Below are 21,713 nucleotides of genomic sequence, written 5' to 3'. Positions count from 1 at the left end.
CACCTTCTCTGAAGTATTCTATCTAATCAGAGCTGTATACTGTCAGGAGCCTGTAGACAGAATAGAGCTCAACATACTTCACATGCAAGCCTTCTCATACAAGGCTCAGAGGATTTATATGCTTGCAACACAAAATCCTGGGAGTGTACATTATGACCCAGTTCTTTCATGAACAAAGTTCTCTAGAGTTTGGACGTGAAATATCTTGCTGTCAGGGCTTTAACTCTTTAGTCTTCACTGTTATATTTTGCTCAACAATAATTCCCTGCACCTGTGACAACTGGTATTTTATACAATGTTTTGTAAATATTTAATACTGCGTGCGCAAAGTTTCCAAGTGGCTCAACCTGTAAAACTCTCCATGAGGAAGGATTTCAATATCCTGGAGATTATAGGTTTGTGCCAGTTTAATCCTCAGTGATCTCACAGACTGCCTTGATAATGGTGGGTAGAGACTGCAGTGGGACCTATGTTTTTTTGTCATGTTGGTTACTATGGACCAAAACAGAAACAATCAGCCTGGAAGTACACATCCTGGACAACATCTGTTTTGCATCTTTATTTACCCAGAGTGAGAAGAGGAATTGAATAGCAATGTCAAAATTATAATATTACAAATCAAGCAACGAGAGAGAAAGTAACTGATATATAATTGCGAGAATCTGCTGTGTAAGGAATAAAAAAAATCACTTTACAGTATGTTTTGTGAAAAAGGCAAGAGATGAATGTCAATAATGGCAATTTAAGCAGTTACAAATTACAAGTTACAAGGAAGAAATTCTTACTATGCTGGCCTTAATATTAGGACCTAGACAGCCCCAACCAGTCAAATTAATAGTCACTGTCTCTTCCCAATCACACTAAATTAAATATGATGCACAAACTCCTTGATAAATCTATTCAAAACTGTCATAAATTGTAGTGACATGTTTCCTATCAGACAGCTATAGGAGTCATCAATCAAGATTATCACAGTGAAAGTTGCCACTGGGTGTTAAATGATTTTCTACACATATGGAGTTTATTTGTTTTTTTCATATTTGTCTCTGTATTTTTCTTTACATTGTTATGAATATTTAATCCATAGAAAGTAAGACTGTAGTTTGAGGTATGACCGTACTGTACATGCATAAAGGTATACAGAACACTAGGGATGCAAAATTTTGAATTTCTTAAACTGAAGACAGCTAAGTCCAATTTTATCTTCTAAAATATAACTTCTGTTCATACAGGTCACAGATAAAACTAAACTAAATTAATCAAATTTCCTTGGTAAAAAGTATTCCAAACCTAATTTGTAACCTAAGTATTCCACACATATTTAAAAAAGAATTTTCAAAGCAGTTATTATTGAATATTTAGATATATTTTACTTGTTTTTGTCTGTTTGTATATGTTCAGTATGTGTATAAACATCGTTTTTAATCAAGATAAAACTTGTAATTTTAAAGAAATAACTTCAGCATTCTCCAATTCTCTCCACGTTTTCTCATGTCTCTCGAAAGGTAATGACATTTTGAGGTAATATGTTCATCTAAAAAATATGAAAAAGCAACAAACTCTAGACTACATCATCTGTTATTTCAAAAGAGGTTTTTGAAAGAATGACCTGTATACCAAGTAGAATAATAAGTGCTTGAATTACAAATGAAAATCATGCTTCTCTCCATCATAAACTTGAACTGAAAAGGAATGATACTTTTAAGAAAAAAGTCTCTGTTTACCTTCAAATATCCAACCACAAATTCTTTAGGATTCAAAGACTGTACAGACAGTGTACCTGTTCTTTTTATCATTTTGATTTAAATATCTAAACAATGTCCATTATTTTCAAATGTTGATTGGATTTTGTGGTCAAATGAAAAAGAGTCATTGTCCTGAAGCATTAGTATTTCTCTCAGGGATTTTCCCATATCTATGTGCTTTCAAATCCAATCTCTCACTCAGGTAAATAGAATTCAAAATAAAAGGAATCTTGTGCTCCCATTTCAGAAACTCAATTACAAGAGCACCTAAATACTGGAGCTTAACTTGACATCTTTTGCCCACTGAGCACCTACAAATAAAGTTGTCCTTATTGTGGCAAACAGAATGGCCAAACGCCCAATTGTAGTGTACATGTGTAGTCTTGCAGGATCTTACAGGACTCTTGAGAGATGCAGTAGATTGGTTAAGTCACGATTAAAGAAAATATTGGAAAGAGTCAAATGGCTTTTTTAAATTTAAAAAGAAAAAATACTGAAGATCGAAAGCATGGTGTTTGAAACTAATATTTTGACAATACTTGTTTTAATTACTTTTCAAGAACAATGTGCCTTATTATGTCTGTTTTACAATATTCAAATTTCTCTTACTGAAAACAATTAAAATGCCTCTACCTATTCTGAAATACTTGATACTCAAGAATGTTTACCTCAACATATTATGAACCACAAAGAGAACAGGCAATAGCATAAATACTGTAAGTGATCAGAATCCCCACTCTTTAAGACAGATGTTCAATTTCTGTCTAACCATTTCACTTGCTTCTTTCTTTAGAGAACAGTTTTATGTTTGCATTTGCAGTTGATGATTAAATAGTCTTGCCCTTTTGATCTGTCTTAATGGAGGAAAGGTTGGTGGGAGAAGTATGTGTGTTTGAGAGCAGCAGCATTGGATTGGAAAGGGAATGGGTGTATTCAATAGAGACTACAGTTATTAAAAGTGGGGTTGGATTGACTGCCCTAATGCATTGTATTTGAGCAACTTCTGAAAACAATGGATATGATTTAGTGAGTCATTATGATGGGATTTAATGATGCTTTTCAGAGTTGGGTAGGTTATAGCACACCCTGGATTTATACAATGGCTTTAATTGTGTGGTTTTGTATTATTAAAATAGAATGGTTTGTGTTTGATCCTTTACCCAATAATATAGAATGTGGGATACATGTGAGTTTTAGGTAAATATGTTTCTTTGTCTTGCAGCAATGCAACCACTTAAACCTAAGGGAACCAAGGTAAGATTATTTCTGTTTAGACATGTATTGTATGTAGATTTTTGATGATTGCAGATACAATAGCCTTTCCTGAGTCCCAGTCTTTAACTGTTATTTTCCACAATTTAATAATAATGGTTTATTGTTTAAAACTGAGGGTAATCATTTATTGTCTGGTTTAATTTAATTGAATCCAGTGTACATTATGACAAAAAGTTTTTTAAAAACATTGGTGCGGAGCGGTGTTTCTGTGGCTAAGGATCTGTACCTGTGGCTGGAAGGTTGCTGGTTCAAATCCCACAGCCAGCAGACGAATCCTACTCCGTTGGGCCCCTGAGCAAGGCCCTTAACCCCAACTGCTCCAGGGGTGCTGTACAATAGCTGATTCTGCGCTCTGACCCCAGGCTTCTCTCCCTATCTGTGTGTCTGTGTCTCATGGAGAGCAAGTTGGGCTATGCAAAAAGAGAAATTCCTGATGCAAGAAATTGTATAGGGGTAATAAAGTGATGTTATGTTTATGTTTTGTTACTTTTCATCTACAGCTGTATTTGCTTTATTGGTGGTAAACATGTAGAAATCTCTTTTCACTGTGGCTTCTGATGACAGATTTGTAACAATGTAACTCTGCATTAAACCTAAAAAGAATAAATCAAGCTTTGAGAAATCATGATGTTATAATCAGAGCATATACAAAGATGCCAGAAGCTGTTGCTTTTTCTGTAGCATTTTGGTGATAACCTTCAACAGAGCTAAAGGCTGAAATAATATTTTGCCTTCAGACCTGGACATCTAACCTTCTCTGACACTTTGAGGTTCTCCAATTTCTTTTTTAGCTTGGTATGTTATTAGCATATCAATTAGCAAAGCACTTACAGCCATTTATGACAATATTATTATTACTACATCTGTGTATGCAATTCCAGTGAAGTGAGTGTTCTTTGAATATGTTTCTCATGTGTTCTGTGAGTCTCCTGCTCCTCAGCGGGGTATGGTCAACATGAACAGCATGTTATAAGATCACTTTATTGGCCATATACAATTTCTTGCATTAGGAATTTGTCTTTTCGCATATCCCAGCTTGCTCTCCATGAGACACACAGACAGGGAGAGAGAAACTTGGGGTCAGAGCGCAGGGTCATCCATTAATAGGGCCCCTGTAGCAGCTAGGGTTAAGGCCCTTGCTCAGGGGCCCAACGGAGTAGGATTCCTCTGCTGGCCACGGGATTTGAACCAGCAACCTTCCAGCCACAGGTGCAGATCCTTAGCCATAGTGCCAAAGTGCAACTGCTCTGTCCCCCCACTTTTTTTAGATGTTAACTATCTAAAAAATATTATGGTCATTCAGACTCTATTTTTTCTATTTAAATCAAATGCAGAAGTTGCTGTATACTTTTTACTTGTAACTCATCTATAATAAAGTTAGCAAGACAAGGTGACTGTTTAATAAGACATTGCCCAATACTAAACTATATGTTCTGGCAAACATTTATAGATAAAACGCATATGAAGAAGACGAATAACGCTGCTATGTAAATGAAAACCTGGGAAGACGATATATTGAGAAGCAATTATAAAGCAAACAAAAATGAAAGATGGTAGTATTGACTAATGCCGCATGTCCTGAAATCTAGAGTGAAATAAATGAAAAATTGTGGTCTTTAATAGACTACAAAAATAGCTCAGTGCTCAGAAAACTGCCTGGCAGCTTTGGTGTTAAGGCTCCTTTTTTAAGATAAAGTTAAGGGTTACCAAAAAAGCTTTTTCCTGTGCTTTTGAAATTACACACACTGAGGAGTTTTAAATTGAAAAAAAAATGATAGCACGATATATAATTTCTTTTGAGAGCTATTGCAAATAAAATTATCTTCTGCAATGAAATAAAAGCAACAAATTGTGTGGTAATCTGGAACTCAGCACTTGGTTAATTCCTTTTCTATCAGGAGACCTGATATTAATGCTGCTCAAGTGACAGGCCCTGTAGGTACAATTAGTGGCAGATAATGGTTCTCCCCTTGAGCAAAGCATTCAAATAACCTTTATTTAATCTTGTGTTTCCTTTGACAGCCAGTTTAGACATACCCAGTAAAAATGTGTATTTTTTGCTGAGGGGCTTATTATCTAGATTGCAGGTAGTAAAAATGGCACACTATTTAGGAAAGGTATTTAAGCACAGGAGAAACATTCTCGAAAGCTGCTACAAAACACATACAGTATGCACACATACAGGTTCAATGTCGTAGTTAACATTGTTTTACTTGAACCTAAGGTGAACCTTGACTTTTGAAAATGTAGAGGTCAAACTGCTGATGCTGTTGTCCAAAATGAGTCCTGACCCTTTGGGTGAAATTTTCTTTTTTATCTATAAAATGGCAGCTTCACCTGCCTGGTACTGATTTGGTCTGACAGGATCATAACGACAGAATTTATCCTGAGGGGAAATTTCTCTCAGTGAATGTTAGTTTCCTCTTCTGTTTCTGCATTATTTATGATTCCTTATACCGTTACCCAATTTACATATATTGTTTCATTCAAGATCCAGGGGAAAATAAAATTATTTTATTGACAGACCTTAAGTGCATATCTCCTATCGCAGGAGCTGTAGGAGGACAAGAAAAATGATCAAAGAAGATGGTGAAATTCGAACAAATAATAGGCCTAGACATTTATTCATCTAAACTTGACTTTTAAACAGAGGCTTAAGTCCCCTGGGATTTCAAACTCAAGATGAGATTTCTTGAGAGGTTACAAAAATACAATGTCTTATTTGTAAAAAGATCATTCATGTCTTAATTAGCAAAGATCAGTCAAAAAGTAGGGAAGGGGATTCACCATGAACGCTGACCTACTGTCAGTAATTTAATTATCAGTAAATCCTGATATACTACCCACTCAATATTTTGCAGTTGTGGAAGTCCAATATAAAATAATGGTAAAATGACAACAGCAATATAGTGAGACACACAAAGAAGTAACAGACATAACTTATGGGTTTCAAATAGCCACACACCAGCATTACACCTAGTAAGATGCAGGAAATTATAGGAGCCTAATACAGTGCATAATGTAACCACAACAGTAGAACATAACATTAAAGTAATAAATTGCATAAGCCTACTATACCACTAGTGACAGCATGTACAGTATACTGCAGTACTCTCAAAAATGAGGCAAATAAAATTTGTGACTTGTTGCAAGCAGTAAAGGGATGTAAGAAATACAAGGGAAATAATAATGATTTTTATTTATAAAGGGTCTTTTTAAACCCAAGGATGCTAGAAAGAATTCAGTTATGCATTTTCTTCCTCCTGTTCCGATGGCTGTTCTATCAAATGCAAATCAAGTCATGGATTTGCTATAGCTGAATTGTATTCACTTCTGAAGCATCTCAGTCTTCAAGAAGCTGCAAGATTGTATGTGAACCCTGTAGGGCTCTACTGACACTGGCCACAGCCCCTTCCATCTCATCTTCATCATTTCCGGTTAGCTTTGTCACACTAGCAATAATGTTGCCATTTCTCAAGTGTGCAACAGCTTTACAGTCATCATACAAATGTATCTAGGAAAACATATCAATCACACTATGGTTTCTACAAGTTCTGTAAACCCTGAATTTTCTATATCCTCTGTATCTTCACTTGGCAGTATCATGTCTTGCTCAATGACACCTTCTTAACCCTTTCATCCAGCACTTTTGAAATGGATTAGACATTTAGAAGTCATCAACAATGCCTGCACCATCCCCTGCCATGCTTTGATGGATTCTTGGAGAGTTATTAAACATCTGAAAGATGAGTAAAAAGTAGTTCATGATGGTAGTGTTAAAATCACAATCATAGGTTAAAATCATCCATTGGTCTACTGGACCATACTGATTGTATTTTATGACAAGTGCATAACCATAATGTAGCTATCAGTTACTATCATCACCAGTTTACTTGCAGGAGGATGTTAACAGACTGACAAAATGCATTCTGTCTGAGCTTTTTACAGTATGTTTCTGAATCTTCTGGTTTGTGGCACAAATTATAAAACCATGAGTTGAATATTTGGCTTGAACATCTCTTTTGTTTTGTGTGCAGAGCACAGGCACATATCCACATGGCAAATGCACTGTGGATCTTTCCTCCTTTCGATTAAAAGTAGTAACAGTGTGAGCTTCTCTGTCTTATTAGCTGCAAACAGCAGGGTGACCACTTCTTTAGATTATTTAAAAAGATGTTGACTTGTAAATTGTGAATTGCTGGGAAACAATAAAGACCATCTTCATCTGAATTATAGATCTGTTGTTCATTGTGCCCACTATCTTGTTTGATTCCCTAATTTCTGCTGGACTGTCAACTTGTTCATCTGCAGACAGATAAAGTACTTCCCTTTTAAAATAACTTTGTTGATACCGTGTATCTTTTTCCAGCACCAAAACCATCCCTGATTAGTTATAAATTCAAATTCTGGGATTTAAGTCATACTGTATTGCTATATCTTGTACTTAAGCTTGTAGGATTGAGCTTGAAAGAAGCATTCTCTTACTGAATTGCCGTGCAAACTACAATGCGTATGAGAAGAATCTTTTATATTCCTTATTCTTTTTGACTTAGCTGCAAGTACATTGTCATCCTTGTCTCCTTTTTTGAATTCTGAATTGTACAACAAAATCCTTCACATTATACCTGTGCATAATTTAGATAAGCTTTTGAAAGATCCAGTGTATCAATATGCAAAATACACTTAAATATACAAAACCTCTCTGTTTTGAAAGCGGTCAGTAATGATTGTTCATGAAAAGGTAAAATTGTAAATGTAGAACTTGTGAATATTGAGGTTTTACTGTAGTTCTTATACAGTGGTTATAAAAAGTCACCACCCCCTTTCAAAATTTGTTGTATGACACTCTGAAATTAAAAACAAATTAAATTAGGCTTTTTCCATTTTTATTTACACATAGTAACCCACATTAGCCAAGTGAATTTTTTATTTAAACATTCTGAAATGAAAAAACAGTAAAATACCTTATTTGGATAAGCGAACACCACCCTTACAATTACATTTGTAAACTTGCTCAGGTATAACCAATCACCTTTTAGATCACACAACAAACTAATTGGCTCCTACCTGTGATCAATTGTGGTGATTTTCAGAATAAAAGCAGCTGTTTCTAGAGGATTCCACTGCTTGGAAGTGCATTTCAAAGCAAAGAAATGCAGAAAGGTGCTTTCAAAAGAACTTTGAAATAGCGTGGTGGAAAGCCAGTCAGGAGATGGGTATAAAAAGATTTGAAAGGCTTTAAGTATGCCACGGAGCACAGTCAAAACCATCATTAAGAAGTGGAAAGCATATGGCAACACCAAGACCTTACCTAGATCAGGCCGTCAATCCAAACTGGATGACCAAGCAACAAGGAGACAGAAATCAGAGAGACTACCAAGAGGCCGATGGCAACTTTGAATAAGCTACAGGCCTTAATGGGAAAGACTGGTCATTGTGTGCATGTGCTAACAATATCACAAGTGCTCCACAAATCTGGCCTATATGGGAGGGCGGCAAAAAAAAAGCCACTCCTTAAAAAAATCCACATCGAGTCATGTTTATGTTTTGCTAAGAAGCAACTTAAAGATTCTGTGGGCAAGTGGCAAAAGGTGCTGTGATCAGATGAGACCAAACTTGAACTTTTTGGCCGGAATGCAAAATGGTACGTCTGGCGAAAACCCAATACATCTTACCATCCAAAGAACACCATTCCTACAGTGAAGCACGGTGGCGGCAGCATCCTGTTGTGGGGGTGTTTCTCTTCAGCTGGGACTGGGGCACTTGTCAGGATAGAAGGGAAGATGGATGGTGCAAAATACAGGCAAATTCTTGAAGCAAACCTGAAGCCCTCAGCCAGGAAGTTGAAAATGGGAAGGTGGTTCACCTTTCAATATGAAAATGACCCAAAGCACACTGCCAAAACAACCATACAGTGGCTGAGGGACAGGAAGGTGAATGTCCTTGAGTGGCCTAGTCAGAGCCCCGACCTAAATCCCATCGAAAATCTTTGACATGACTTGAAGAGGGCAGTCCATTAACGCTCACCATGCAGTTTGACTGAGCTTGAACGATTCTGTACGGAGGAATGGGCACATATTCCTCCCTCTAGGTGTGAAACGTTGGTAGAGATGTATCCAAACAAACTCAAGGCTGTAATTCAAGCAAAAGGTGCTTCCACCAAGTATTAGCTCAGGGGGTGTTCTCTTATCCAACCCAGTTATTCGAATTTTTTATTTTTTTAAAGAGATTTTGCTTTCTTTTTTCACTTGGATTTTGCAAGGTACAATTTGTAAATAAAACTGCAAGAAGTCTGATTTTATTTGTCTTCTTTTTGGGCTTTAGGGCCACAAAGGTGAACATTTTGAAAGGTGGTGGTGACTTTATATACCCACTGTATAAGAACTACAGTAAAACCTCAATATTCACAAGTTCTACATTTACAATTTTACCTTTTCATGAACAATCATTACTGACCGCTTTCTCTGCATTTGCGGACCACATTTTCCTTTTCGCAGACTGCACAGTAGGACAGTAAATGTGGTTACCTACTTGGACATTTTCATCTTGCAGATCTACTTCACCTGACCTACAGTTTCTGTAGTTAAATGTACAGATGCAGCCATTCAAAATGCGCGGGCGATACCGCATTATTTTCCGGTACGCTGTACGCAGTCTACCGCGAGTTACCGGTAAATACCGCGAGTTACCGGTAAATACCGCTAGTTACCGTAAATTCTCCTATAATATGACAAGCAAAATAATAGTATCCGGAATTTCCGCAAGGTGGAGCTAATAAAGCTCAACCTCTCATGTTTGAGCTGTGGCCATCAAAGTCTTTAACGAAGATATTACTAATAGTATTAATAATGAATGACCTTGGACAAGCTGTAAGTGTAAACTCAAAGTATTGCCCTGGTCAACATTCTTTTTTTCATTGACCGTCTTTGTAAAAGTAACACCACAGCATTTCGCAATCACGCATTTGTTTCCAATCATGCAAAGTACAGTAATTTTTGAGAATCGATTCACCATGCCTTTCACATGCTCATAAAAGAGATTGATTTAGGAACATAAACATATTACCGTATGAAAACTGTACTGTATACAGTATGTATATGTATATTTAATGTCTTAACTGTGCCCGTTTAAGTATTGAATATTCATATCTAATTTTACCACTGAAGGGAAATCTTAGTAGCTGAGCATAAAAAGAATAGGAGCATACTGCAACGCGTGTGAAGGCCATAAACTATATTAATTTTGGAACATAAACATATAGTATATGGCTGGTCTCGGTACTTTAAAGAAAACATACACGAAACATGGTTTCATTATGACCAGAATCAGTCTTGAGATATTTTTAACTTGATTTACAGTATTTGAGAGGTATGTCTTAACACCGATACTACAGTGCGTAAATACTGCTCACGTATATGTTTCTAGGTTTATATTATGCATTTCATACGGTCAAATTACTTTTGAGCAACTAATAAGAAGCGCGAAACGGTATGCCCAGGGCGTTTTAGTTTCGTTTTGTGCTGGGACTCTGCTTTTAACAATGTCGCCGTGGATTGATTAGAGATATCAAGTACATACAAGTCATTTTTTAAATGTTGTAGTTCGTCTTGTAAAAATGTTACGAGTACATCATCTATCAACAATTACACAGGTTCTGTTTCCATATTGCGGATTTTGGTTACGTAATATTATTTTCTAAATTTCACGTTGTGAATATATGATTTGGGCAAACAGAGCCGCAAAAAAGTACATTATGGATTGTTGTTTTTTTTTGCAGTTTTATCTAGAACAAGCGATGCTTAAACCTTTGTCTGATTCTTGTGAAACTATCCACACGACAGTTACAGTACCTAGGAGTTGACTTCAGTGATGTCACTGATGGGATGTTTCTAAAAATCCATCCTCTGTAAAACGTCTTCTCTAGTTGTCCTGCATATGTATTCGCTAATGAAGCTGTGTGTTCTGAGCCTGGATCTCTACATTTCTGTATGAACCAGCTTAGAGGGCTAAAGACAGCTTGTGTTTAAATTGAGTGTAAGGCAATTTATGCTTCTAAAGTCATGGTCAGCATTTATTATTGTACTGTGCTGTAAACTAGTTCTGTGCCTAGTAACATTATTTTATAGCGTTTTTATAGCGTTATCAAATCTGGTGGCGCTGTGTGTTAGTTTCCTGACTCCCATGTCACATGGTCTGTGATTGAATCCCATGGAACTATGACTTTATTTTTTAACAAACATTTCTTTGAAAAAATGAAACGTTTCCCTTGGTCAGAGATTAAATAAAACCTCACTCGCACCAAACAAATTTATATTTCTAAATATCACAACATGATCGAATTTAAGTCTTTTTAATAACAATGAATAGTCACCTATGCGTTACAAAATAAACATTTATATTGATTTGAATCGCGTTTTGATTTAAATCGTAAACGCGTATTTAAATATATGTGTTTAAAGGCGATATACTGTATAAAAGCGCTGATTCTTATGGAGTGTGTTCCTCCGGGGATTCAAAAAATTTATTTTTTTTAATCGCGTATCTAAGGAAAATTGCAGTATAACTTTGTTCATGCACAGTGGCATGTTACATTATAATTTGGGTGTCTCCTCTTGCCAGAAAGCTCTAAATTGCATTTTGAGTGCGGTTTTTGACTTTTTCTAAATTGCAACCCATAAATAAAGCTGATAAAGCTTAGACTAACTGTATTCTAAACTGTATTACAACAGCACATTGGACAATGCAACGTAAATTGCAAAAATGCACATGGAATCTGTCCAAGCCCTCCTACGAAAATTATTTAAACTGCGACACTGATCATTCATCTCTAAATAAACTTTATTTTATATCGCGTTTTAAGCGAATAGGTAATTAGATTGCTCATAAACCTAATCGCTTTTTCTACATAAACACAGCGTGATTGCTCTCTGAAAATGCTTTTCCTTTATATTTAGGCTCAGATTTCAACTATAGATCGTATTATTATAAACTTTCTTGGAAAAATGTATTTTATGTAAACCATGTTTGCTATTAAATCATTTAGGGCTAAAATACGTTCATTGTCTTCCAATCGAGTCGAGTTGACATTGGAAGCTTGCCACTCCCGGACTGTTAAACCAACGCATTAGCATGTTAAAGCGATTCCATTGAGGAGCCCAGCTACCAGTTAACACTGTACTTCCTACTTTGAAAATACCTGTGAAACCGGTTTAATACGTCACAGCCAGCACTCCGGCAGAGAGGGGGTTGTACTCGTAAAGTAGAAGCAGGCGAGATTTCCAGCGAAAAACCCCCCCCCCCCCCCTCAAAAACCCAGTAAGCAGTAATGCTTTATGTTGAAAATTGAGGTGGATTTCGTTTATGATAAAGAGGATAAACTGGGATGGGAGGAGGGTTTGGTTTTGCATACGGGGTGGGATTATGATAATTGGAGGAATTTGCGAGAGTATAATGGTTTGATATATTTGATTTTGTATTGTGGTCGTTATCTATGTTTTTGGTTGGTATTATGTTTATATGGTTGTTTTTGTTGGTTGGTTGTTATTATGGTTATTAATAATACGATCTATAATGGAAATCTGAGCCTAAATAAAAAGAAAAAGCAAGTGATTAGGTTTATGAGCAATCTAATTACTTAATCGTTTAAAACGCTATATAAAATAAAGTTTATTATTAATTTGCTGGACAGAGCGGTGAACATTATTATTTTTCAAAGAAATGTTTGTTTGTTGATTGTTATCAAAAATGACTTAAAATCGATCATGTTGTGATATTTTGAAATATAAAAGTCAATTGATTGTCCATAATATCGCTATTCTATTTTTTCAAAGAAATGTTTGTTAAAAGAAAAGTCCAGCACCGGCTGGATTTGAACACACAACCCGTGAGTTGCTAGTAGGGCACATAGACCAGTAGGCTACAGGGGAAGTCGCATGAAGAGAGAGGCGAAACAGCCCTACACAGCCCTGTCGCAGTACACGAATATAATCATATCGTTATTAAATTCTTTAGATACATGATTCCATATTATATTCCCTATTAATCAAATTCTAAAAGTATGCTTGTTGACTCCGGTATCTCTTTAGTTAAAGACTTCGATGCTTAAAATGTTTAGGGAGAAATGGAATACTGGTGTGTATTTTTTACTTTAAAGTACCAAGACCAGCCATATACAGTACTGTATGTTTATGTTCCAAAATTAATATTGTTTATGGCCTTCACACGCGTTACAGTATGCTCCTATTCTTTTTATGCTCAGCTACTAAGATTTCCCTTCAGTGGTAAAATTCAATATCTACAACGGGCACAGTAAAGACGTTTACTGTACTGTAAATCTTTCTACGACAGACCAACGGACCACGAGTGCCCCTGTCGGTCAACCAATCACGTACCGCGGTACCCGCGTCATCTTGCGTCTTGATGCGCGACGCCGCAGCCAATTACCTCCGGTACGTGTCTGTACCGCGCACTTTGAATGGCTGCATCTGTAACAGTTCATCAGGTGTTATTTTTTAGCTATTCAGTTTCCATCAGGAAAGCATTAGATATGTGTTCTCTGTTTTTAAGAATAAATGCTTGTGAGCATTAGTTAAGCTAATAATAGAATAAGAAGAACAAGAGAAACATTAAATAAGAGAAAATAAGAGAAACACCAAATAGCAAAAACACCTCTGTGGTTCTCTAAGATACCACAGTGTCAGTTCTAACAGAAAAGGATAGCAAAAGAAAATAGAAGAAAATTAAACAAACTGATTTTTTTTTATTTACTGTATTCAATTTAATTTAAAATACTATCAATAAATACTAGCACTATTTCTGAAATAATTAACAGTTATAACAAAAATACTGTTTTAGAAAAGCTGAAGCTGGGGAACTATACTCTGGTTTTCCCAGTTTGTTGTCAGTTTGTGAAGACTTCAAACTACCTAATCTCCAGTTTACTGTTTTGTGAATACTGTTTTACTGTGAAGTGTTTTCCTTAGAGTTAGAGGGCAGGAGAGAAATAAGTAATGGTTTTTCTGACCTTAATGATGCAATGAAGGATGATTTAACCTAAGCAAAAGGAGACAACAATTAAAAAGATAAGGCTGGATTACTTATAAGAAGATGTGGAAGGAACAAATGAGCAACCATTTGATAGGTCGATAGGTCTGAATTTTTAGGGAAACTGGAAATTTTAGTCATGGGATGTCATGGTAATTATAGTATTGTTGATAAGAACTAAATTATGCAAAGACAGTACTGAAGGGAAAGATGACAGCAACGCAGCAAGGTGAAACTGAGTAAAGTAGTTCCCTTCACGTAATGTGCCTGTGATGTATTTAATGGTAAATAGAAGTGAAAATATTAAGCAGTTTTTTTACTTATGTTTCTGTGTTTTATGAGTTCTTGTGGTGCACAACGCAGGCAGTGATTTATTGCCTGATTATTTATTTTACAATGATAAAACAAACCTCAGACTGCATAAGATGAAAACACTAGTCTACTAAATTTTCATTTTTATATTCATGTTCTATTCATGTTGATGTCTTATCTGCAAAACCATAAATCACATACTAATGTAGGAAATTCTCTTGAAAATTCATTACTTCCATTATGTGAGATGGAGTACTCAGTTATATCTTATTGGATACACCTAAAAATATAAATTTATTGGAGTGGGGTCTTTGCTTTCAGTGACTTTAAGTAAATGCAAACCTGAATTTTATGTGCACACATTACAACATGGGTAAATCACTAGTCTTGCATCCAGTGTATGACTCTTTACTAATATTTTATCATGAAATATGAAAGAGCACATTTTATTCTAAATGACACATTCGTTTAGAATAGTGTACATTACATAAACACTAGACTGTATGTATATGGGAAACAAAATAGGTTAATAAAATACTGGGATATGTTCAAATAATGTTTGAATTATAGATGTTTTCATACATAATCCATCAAAGAACTGTAATATGAATAAGCCTATTTTAACAAGCATTCTTAGTGTTTAGAGAAGCTCTCTATGATTAAATTTGGAGGATAAAATAGCTCAATTTTTAGAAAAGTAACAGAAACCTCGTCTTTTTGAAGTTATTATAAATATCATTCATCCCTTTATTTTATTTTTTATTTATGATGCTTAATAAATAAGACTTAATTGTCTTTGATGCTTTTTATGTTTTATTGCTTTGGTGAATATTTTGTGGTTATTTGGAAAGAAAAAAATGTATACAGAAATGTAAATGTATCATTCTTGAGTAGTAAACAATTTGAGTATCACTGAATGAACAACAGAAGTCCCACCCTCATGGTCCAAAAAGCAGCAGGGGTGACTTGTAATGAATATCCCACAATGCATCACTCCTGCTAATTACTATGGTGCATGTGGTGGTCAAGGTCAGACTCCAATTATTACTTTTTTTTTCCTTAAAAGAAATTACATTTGTTGAGTGTTACTTGGAATATTTGCATTTTGTAAGCTCTCAGTCAGAAGAAATTCTTATTTTGACTAAATTAGTAACCATCTCCTAATGCGTCTCATTCATGTTAGGAGAGAAAGTAAATCAAGAAAAGTTACAGAAGTACAGTAGGGAAAAACTGCTTACAACTTGTTTTTTTTTTGTTCCATAGTGCAGACTTTCAATCATTTTGGCACAGAAGGAAGAGCCGTGAATGTACATTTATGACCTTTAAACTGCAAATTAGTTCAAAAGAAAAAAAAACAGAAAGGAAAAGAATCTTCCAATAGCATCCCTCATGTTGTGAGATTGGAAAATTCCACATTAGAAAGTGAAATACAAAATATCAGGTGCCTTGTAAAGTTACCAAGTGCTCTTAGATTCCTAAAGAAATCTTTTACGGCCCCTTGATTTTTCTCTCAAGTCTGCTCCATATGAATTGTGCTGCCTTTGGGGTTTACCACAGGAATCTCTTCAAACAACACTTTGTACTGTGCAGGAGAATCAAGATTAATATGCTTTCACAGCTCCTACTTGCTCCAGGGGAAAACTGTGCTATAATTAACACCATGGGGCCTGAAAAGATTTTAAAAAATAAAAAATAAATAAAAATTATATATAGGCTCTTTAGTGACTTATGACACTGCAATCAGATAAAAGTCCAGAAGTGACAGGCCATTTCTACACGCAAGAGCAATCAAGAAGTGTGTCAGCATGCATTGTCTGCAATGAGGTTTTTTGAGTCCTGTAGGCCTCTGTTTTAAGACAAGTGGAAAGCCAGCAGGCAATAATTCAAATAAGTCTCTTTTGTTTTTCCGTGTATTGTATTTCATAGGAAACAGAATAACTTTTATTTTCAGTCTTCAAATAATTATGAAATATTTTTAGAACGTCTTCAAATACATTAACTGTATAAGAAAACTCAACAAAAAATCTGTGCCTTTCAGCAATAAAATGAAGCAATATAAAAACAATTTCACATAAATTTATATTACTTTGCATCTACATTCTAAATAAGAATATAAGAATGTTGAAATCTTGCTTCACCCATTCCAAAATCACCACAAAGTCACACTCTATTAACTTGATATTTGCCCTCTATATGATTTGCTGATGTTGGTGGTTAGACGTTAACTGATTTAAACTCAGAATGTCAGGTTCTGAGCTATATATCTGAATAACTTGTTCTAAACTCCTACAACCCTCTGTGTAAAATGTTTCCTGTTCTCATTGTCCAGTTACACAAAGCCCTGTTTTGCATTGCACAGTTCAATCTGTAGAACGTCATTGGATTGACATTAAAAAAGATATGTATACAATTTTAGTGGACAAGAGAACAGTCAGTAAAATGTTTAGTGACAGTTGGTTTGTGTATAATTTCTACTGTAGGGCTTCAAGTTCAGTTTCCATGAAGAAATGTAGATTTTTAACATTCTTACAGCATCCTATAATACCCTTTTGGCTTATATTAAAATCATTCATGGTACATCTTGTTAGTTGTAATTCATTAAAGCATCCCGAAATGTTTAGTTTTGTTAAAAAGTGGTTTGATTTTATTTGTTATTGAAGAAGTGGGAGGCAGAAATCACCAGGAGAAATACTCTATTCTCTAATGGAGCTCTGTCCTTTAATTAATGTATTATGCATGTGTTACTGCATAATTTAGCTTATGTCAGATAAGTTGGATAATCTTTCTCCTTTGGAGGAAGATTTCAAGGATGGAGATGAGTGCCAGGAATACATTTTCAAGGTTGTATAATTTCAAGACTCAGTCATGCAGTGCGGCTACATGCATAGTGGATTATTGACAGCAGAAAACATAGCTGGCTAAGCATTATTTTTGGAAATGCCAAAGGCATAAAAGTTCTGTATTTGTATAACTGGCTGACTCCTTGCAGCACTTTAGTCTTTAAAAAATAGGTGCTCAATGTCCCTTGTTTAGACATTAAATAGAAACTACAGTAAGTACTAGAGAAAGCCAAATACTGGCAAAAATAAGAACTGTACTTATGGTAAATTCATGATGACACCTTTAAGATATAAATGTTACTATTAAAAAAAACTAAATTTAATTAATCAAGAACAATATTTTATTACTCTAGGGATGCAAAGATGCCTTAATAATATTTGCAAATCAGAGATTTCACATATATATTGGTGTAAGAGAAAAACTGCACTACATAAACAAAACAACATGTTTTTTTTTTGTTTAGTGATAATAGGAATTACCTTTTTGTTTTTGGAACACATGTCTCTAAAGAAAGCTGCAAACAATATTTCTAAAGAAAGCTGCTAATAATATTTACTAGGTCTAGGTTTGTATTCCCAAAGTGCATTTTTAGTTATTGAACCTAACTTTTAATGTGACCGATAAAGCTGTGAAGCTGTTTGGAGGCTGTATTTGAATATACAAACAACGCAACACTTGAAAAATGCAGCTCTAAAAATTAAGATAAAGTGAATAAATTTGTAATATTGAAATTAATATGACAAATCTGAATGGTCTAGATAAATTGAAAGTGAAAAGAGATCCTATTTCTACGTTATTCCAACCTAAATAGCACCTGCATTTCCATTTTTGTTATGCTTTCAATGCTAGTTTCTCAGTAAAGACAACCTCATTATCATAAGTATTCTCTCTCCTGAAGATATTTTGTATAATTTTATTTTTTCTCAGCTGGTGACATACAGTACACATAGGGACATATACAATCAATTTCAAATCACAACCTATTTAAACTCCAAAGATGTGTGATTGTTTTTGTAATGGTTTTTGTTTACGGATAAAAGTTAATCAAAAATATATCCAAGAAACTGCTGATTACTTTGTAGTTACAAAACAGATCATTGGAAGCATTTTGCCTGCTGTCTAAAATATTCATAGTTAAACTTTATGGTATTTTTTATTTTCCTCATGTACTTTGTTTTCTTATTGTATGCGAGCACAGACATCTTTCTGCTGAATTCCAAAAGGGTTCTAAAAGCCAAATATTTACACAGAAGTGCTCCATTTTCCATTCATATTCATAATCTCTTTCTTTGACCATGCCAGATTTCCATGACTCCAGAATCCATTACATTGACACTCACAACCCATTTCATTTCATACTCAGAATCGTTTCTACTGTTCATCACATGTACATTTCATCCATGGATACACTGAAGTTCAGTTACTCACTGAAAAATACGTCTTAACAGCTAAATATCCAAATTAAGAGTAATTATTTTCTGCAAATTCTCTATTTTATAATCAACATCATCTTCATTTATTATATCATAATCTATTTCACATGATAAATTGTGAAAATCACAGTAATAGTGTAGATGTAAAATTCCCAGTCTACTGCGACTACGGGGAAAGAGAACAGACATCCAGCTTGCATTTAAAATGTTTCTGCTCTACTTTATTGTTTAAAAATCTGCAATGTTTTTATGTTTAGACATAGTCTGAATTCCCCTAAAATTCTAAAAGACTTAAGCCAAATATTTACATTAAATTTTTTCCATTCATATTCACATTCTCTTTGTCTGAACATGACAGATTTCTGTGATTCCAGAATGCACTGCACATTGAATGCACTTCTGTTTATACTGTATGTACCAGGGACATGCTTAGAGGAAACTTGGGACTGTTATATCTGTCAAAATGCTTATCAGTATTTAACGACTAACAAAATAATCAAGACAAAGTTCATAGCATTTGAATCATAATTTCAATTATGCTTTGAACATATACTCCATTCTTTACTTATGCTCCGGTGTAACATTTCCAAATGGAAATGATTTCCAAAGCTTGAACTTTTTTAAAACTAATAAAAGTTGATATTGACAAATCTTCTTTGTATTTTTTCAGGTTTAAGAGGCCCAACTGAGAACCAAGTGCATCAAACAATACCTTTATCTTAAGGTGGCACCAGTTCATTGCTTACTGGAAAGTTACATAGAGAAGTTTTCCCATGCCTAAGAAACACAGACGGCTTTGCTGGACTTGTTGAAGAAGATGTATTTCATAGTGTTTTGTTTTTTTCATTTTCTGTAATGTATAAAGTATTAAACTTCACTTCACTGTCTTCACTGCTCTTCAAAGAAGTGAGGAGATTTTGATGGGAACATTATCCACAAATGTTTGTTTTTTGTGTACCAGAATCAAATGGATATAACCTTGCATTTTTTTTAAGGGGAACTGGGTGAAATTTGTATTTTGTTTCACAGCTTTGTTGATAAAGTAAACCCATAAAGTGTACTGAAAAACAGTCTTAAATCAATTTGCAAAACAATAATTGAACATTTTATTTAAGAGAGTGAAACCAGGATTAAACTCTTCTGAAAATGACCTTTGTTTTTTAAGACACTACTAATGTGCCTGAATATCAGTGTTAGAATGCATTCAACTTTGTAGTGCAAGGCTGGAATAAAGAGCAAAACCTGAAGGGGTCAGGTTCTTCATGCCTGATTGATTTCTTCTTCTAAAGGCAAACGGGTCCTGTTATCGGTTCACTGTGTGACCGTGCGACTCTCTGATGTATTATGTCACTGTCTGATTTCTTGTATTGCAGTAAACTAGACAAAAACGCTTTGTGTTAGTTACACTTAGGAATTCATCATGGGCTGTCACTTCAATGCAGATGTTGCCATACAATGTTTTTAAAGACTTTTGAAGGTTTTAGTAACTAATGCTACAGAACGGGAAATAAAAAAGCCTTTATTGACTTTTACAGGTATTGTACAGTAGTGGCTTTCTAGTTCTGTTGATGTCAATGTGTGTTGAGAAGATTGATGTACAGAAATATTTTCTCCACTTAAATCCAAGTGTTGCATGTGCAATCTAAAACTGCAGAGATTTGTTACAAAGAAATGTTGCCTCTCTGATCCACAGTTGCCTCCTTTATTTCGTTTGGAACTAAACATTTAAATATTCTCATTTGAAAAGGCTTTTTTACTTGGGTTTTAGATATTGTGTTATGCAGGCATCATTTAAGAATAAAGAAAATGTAGCTGATCTTGCAGTTTTTTTGTTCACATTGTGCCTCAAAGATGGAAGCAAAACATTTTTAACCTTGGCTAAGTCAGGTCCATGCATGAATGGATGCTTTATTATTTCAGGTTAGTATAACATTAAAATGCATAGCCTGACTTCAGATACTATAGGGCACTTTTAAAAGGCCATTGCAGTGGATCTGGGGTTATATTTTCTCATCCTCATCATGTAAGAGAATTTCTCATCATGTAAGAGAATCCTTACAATGTTTTTACAGTATATGTAATTGTAGAACATGTGGCTAAATGTTTTCTACAAAGATCTTGAACAATCTTAACATTTGACTTTATTTAAATATACCGTATCTACAGACACAATACAAATGATACAGTGTCCATTCCTCTAGCATGAACTCAGCTTAGTACAAAATGCGCACTGCACATAATATCTGCTCTAACCTTTTTCATTTTGAAGAAACAGACTTACAAGACCAGATCAGTTAGTAATTTGTACTGACATCACTTTTCTCATGCATATCACACTTTGTGATATTTTTCACAGAATTAGTCAGGTTGTCCCTTCCAATCTGTATCATTTTAGAATTTTACTATAGCCAGATTCAACTTAATTATTTAACAGATTATCAGCAGTATCAAAATGGCAATTAAGGAGTTGGTTGTATCCTAATTTTGGATATACACAATACAGCTGATTAGAAGTGCTATGTTGAGTAACACTGGTGCATACTGCAGTCAAAAACCTGACAAATTTTGTTAATTGGTAGAGTTTATTTTTTCAAGGATTCACCTCAAGTCATTTAGTTATATTGAGCAGTTCACTTCCAGTGTCTAGCTGTTACCCTGACGCATAGGAACAAGTGTATTTTGAATCAAATCCATATAGAGTACAGGCTAATCAAACAGAACAGAAAAGTAGTGCTTCTTCAAGTCATTATCTTTCATGCTGTGCTCCCTTGATCATTTACTACGGGCAGCATACAGAAGTGACAGTATTTGTATAGATCAAATGGACCTTTTCAACTGGGAGTCTCTGACAAAAGTGCAATCCTGTGATCTTTGTGACCCATACCCTCTGCACCAGGATCAAACAGCTTCTAAAAATTTCAGATGAGTAATTGCCACTTCAGTTAGGTTATTTTAGTTTCTTTCTCATTCTGTTCTACCCAGCTCCCTCCCCCAAATCTCTTTGTGTCACACCTGAACTTTGCATAGAATTTTAAAAATCAATTTGAATCAGTCTTCTTAGTTG

The 21,713-nt window shown here is 34.9% G+C and overlaps 1 protein-coding gene across 5 annotated transcripts in view; it reads left to right on the top strand.

Annotated features, from left to right (window-relative positions):
* The window catches only part of cd276 (CD276 molecule), an 81,523-nt gene extending 61,058 nt beyond the window's left edge, over nucleotides 1-20,465 (top strand). For 2 of the 5 annotated variants that reach the window (XM_088641293.1, XM_088641295.1), the window contains one exon: nucleotides 19,320-20,465. Coding sequence is in view for 2 of the 5 variants with exons in the window: in XM_088641295.1 (XP_088497421.1) it covers nucleotides 19,320-19,372 (53 nt within the window). In the remaining 3 variants the exon portion in view is untranslated. Of the gene's footprint in view, nucleotides 1-2,967; nucleotides 3,000-19,319 lie in introns of those variants that run through there. The other 3 variants (XM_088641294.1, XM_088641292.1, XM_088641296.1) reach the window with 2 other exon arrangements.
* Nucleotides 20,466-21,713: the final 1,248 nt, after the last annotated feature.

Source organism: Lepisosteus platostomus, chromosome 7, assembly GCF_059453375.1.
Source record: "Lepisosteus platostomus isolate fLepPlt1 chromosome 7, fLepPlt1.hap1, whole genome shotgun sequence".
NCBI lineage: Eukaryota > Metazoa > Chordata > Actinopteri > Semionotiformes > Lepisosteidae > Lepisosteus > Lepisosteus platostomus.
Note: the sequence above shows the minus strand (reverse complement) of the source record. Positions and strands in the feature narration are given on the sequence as shown.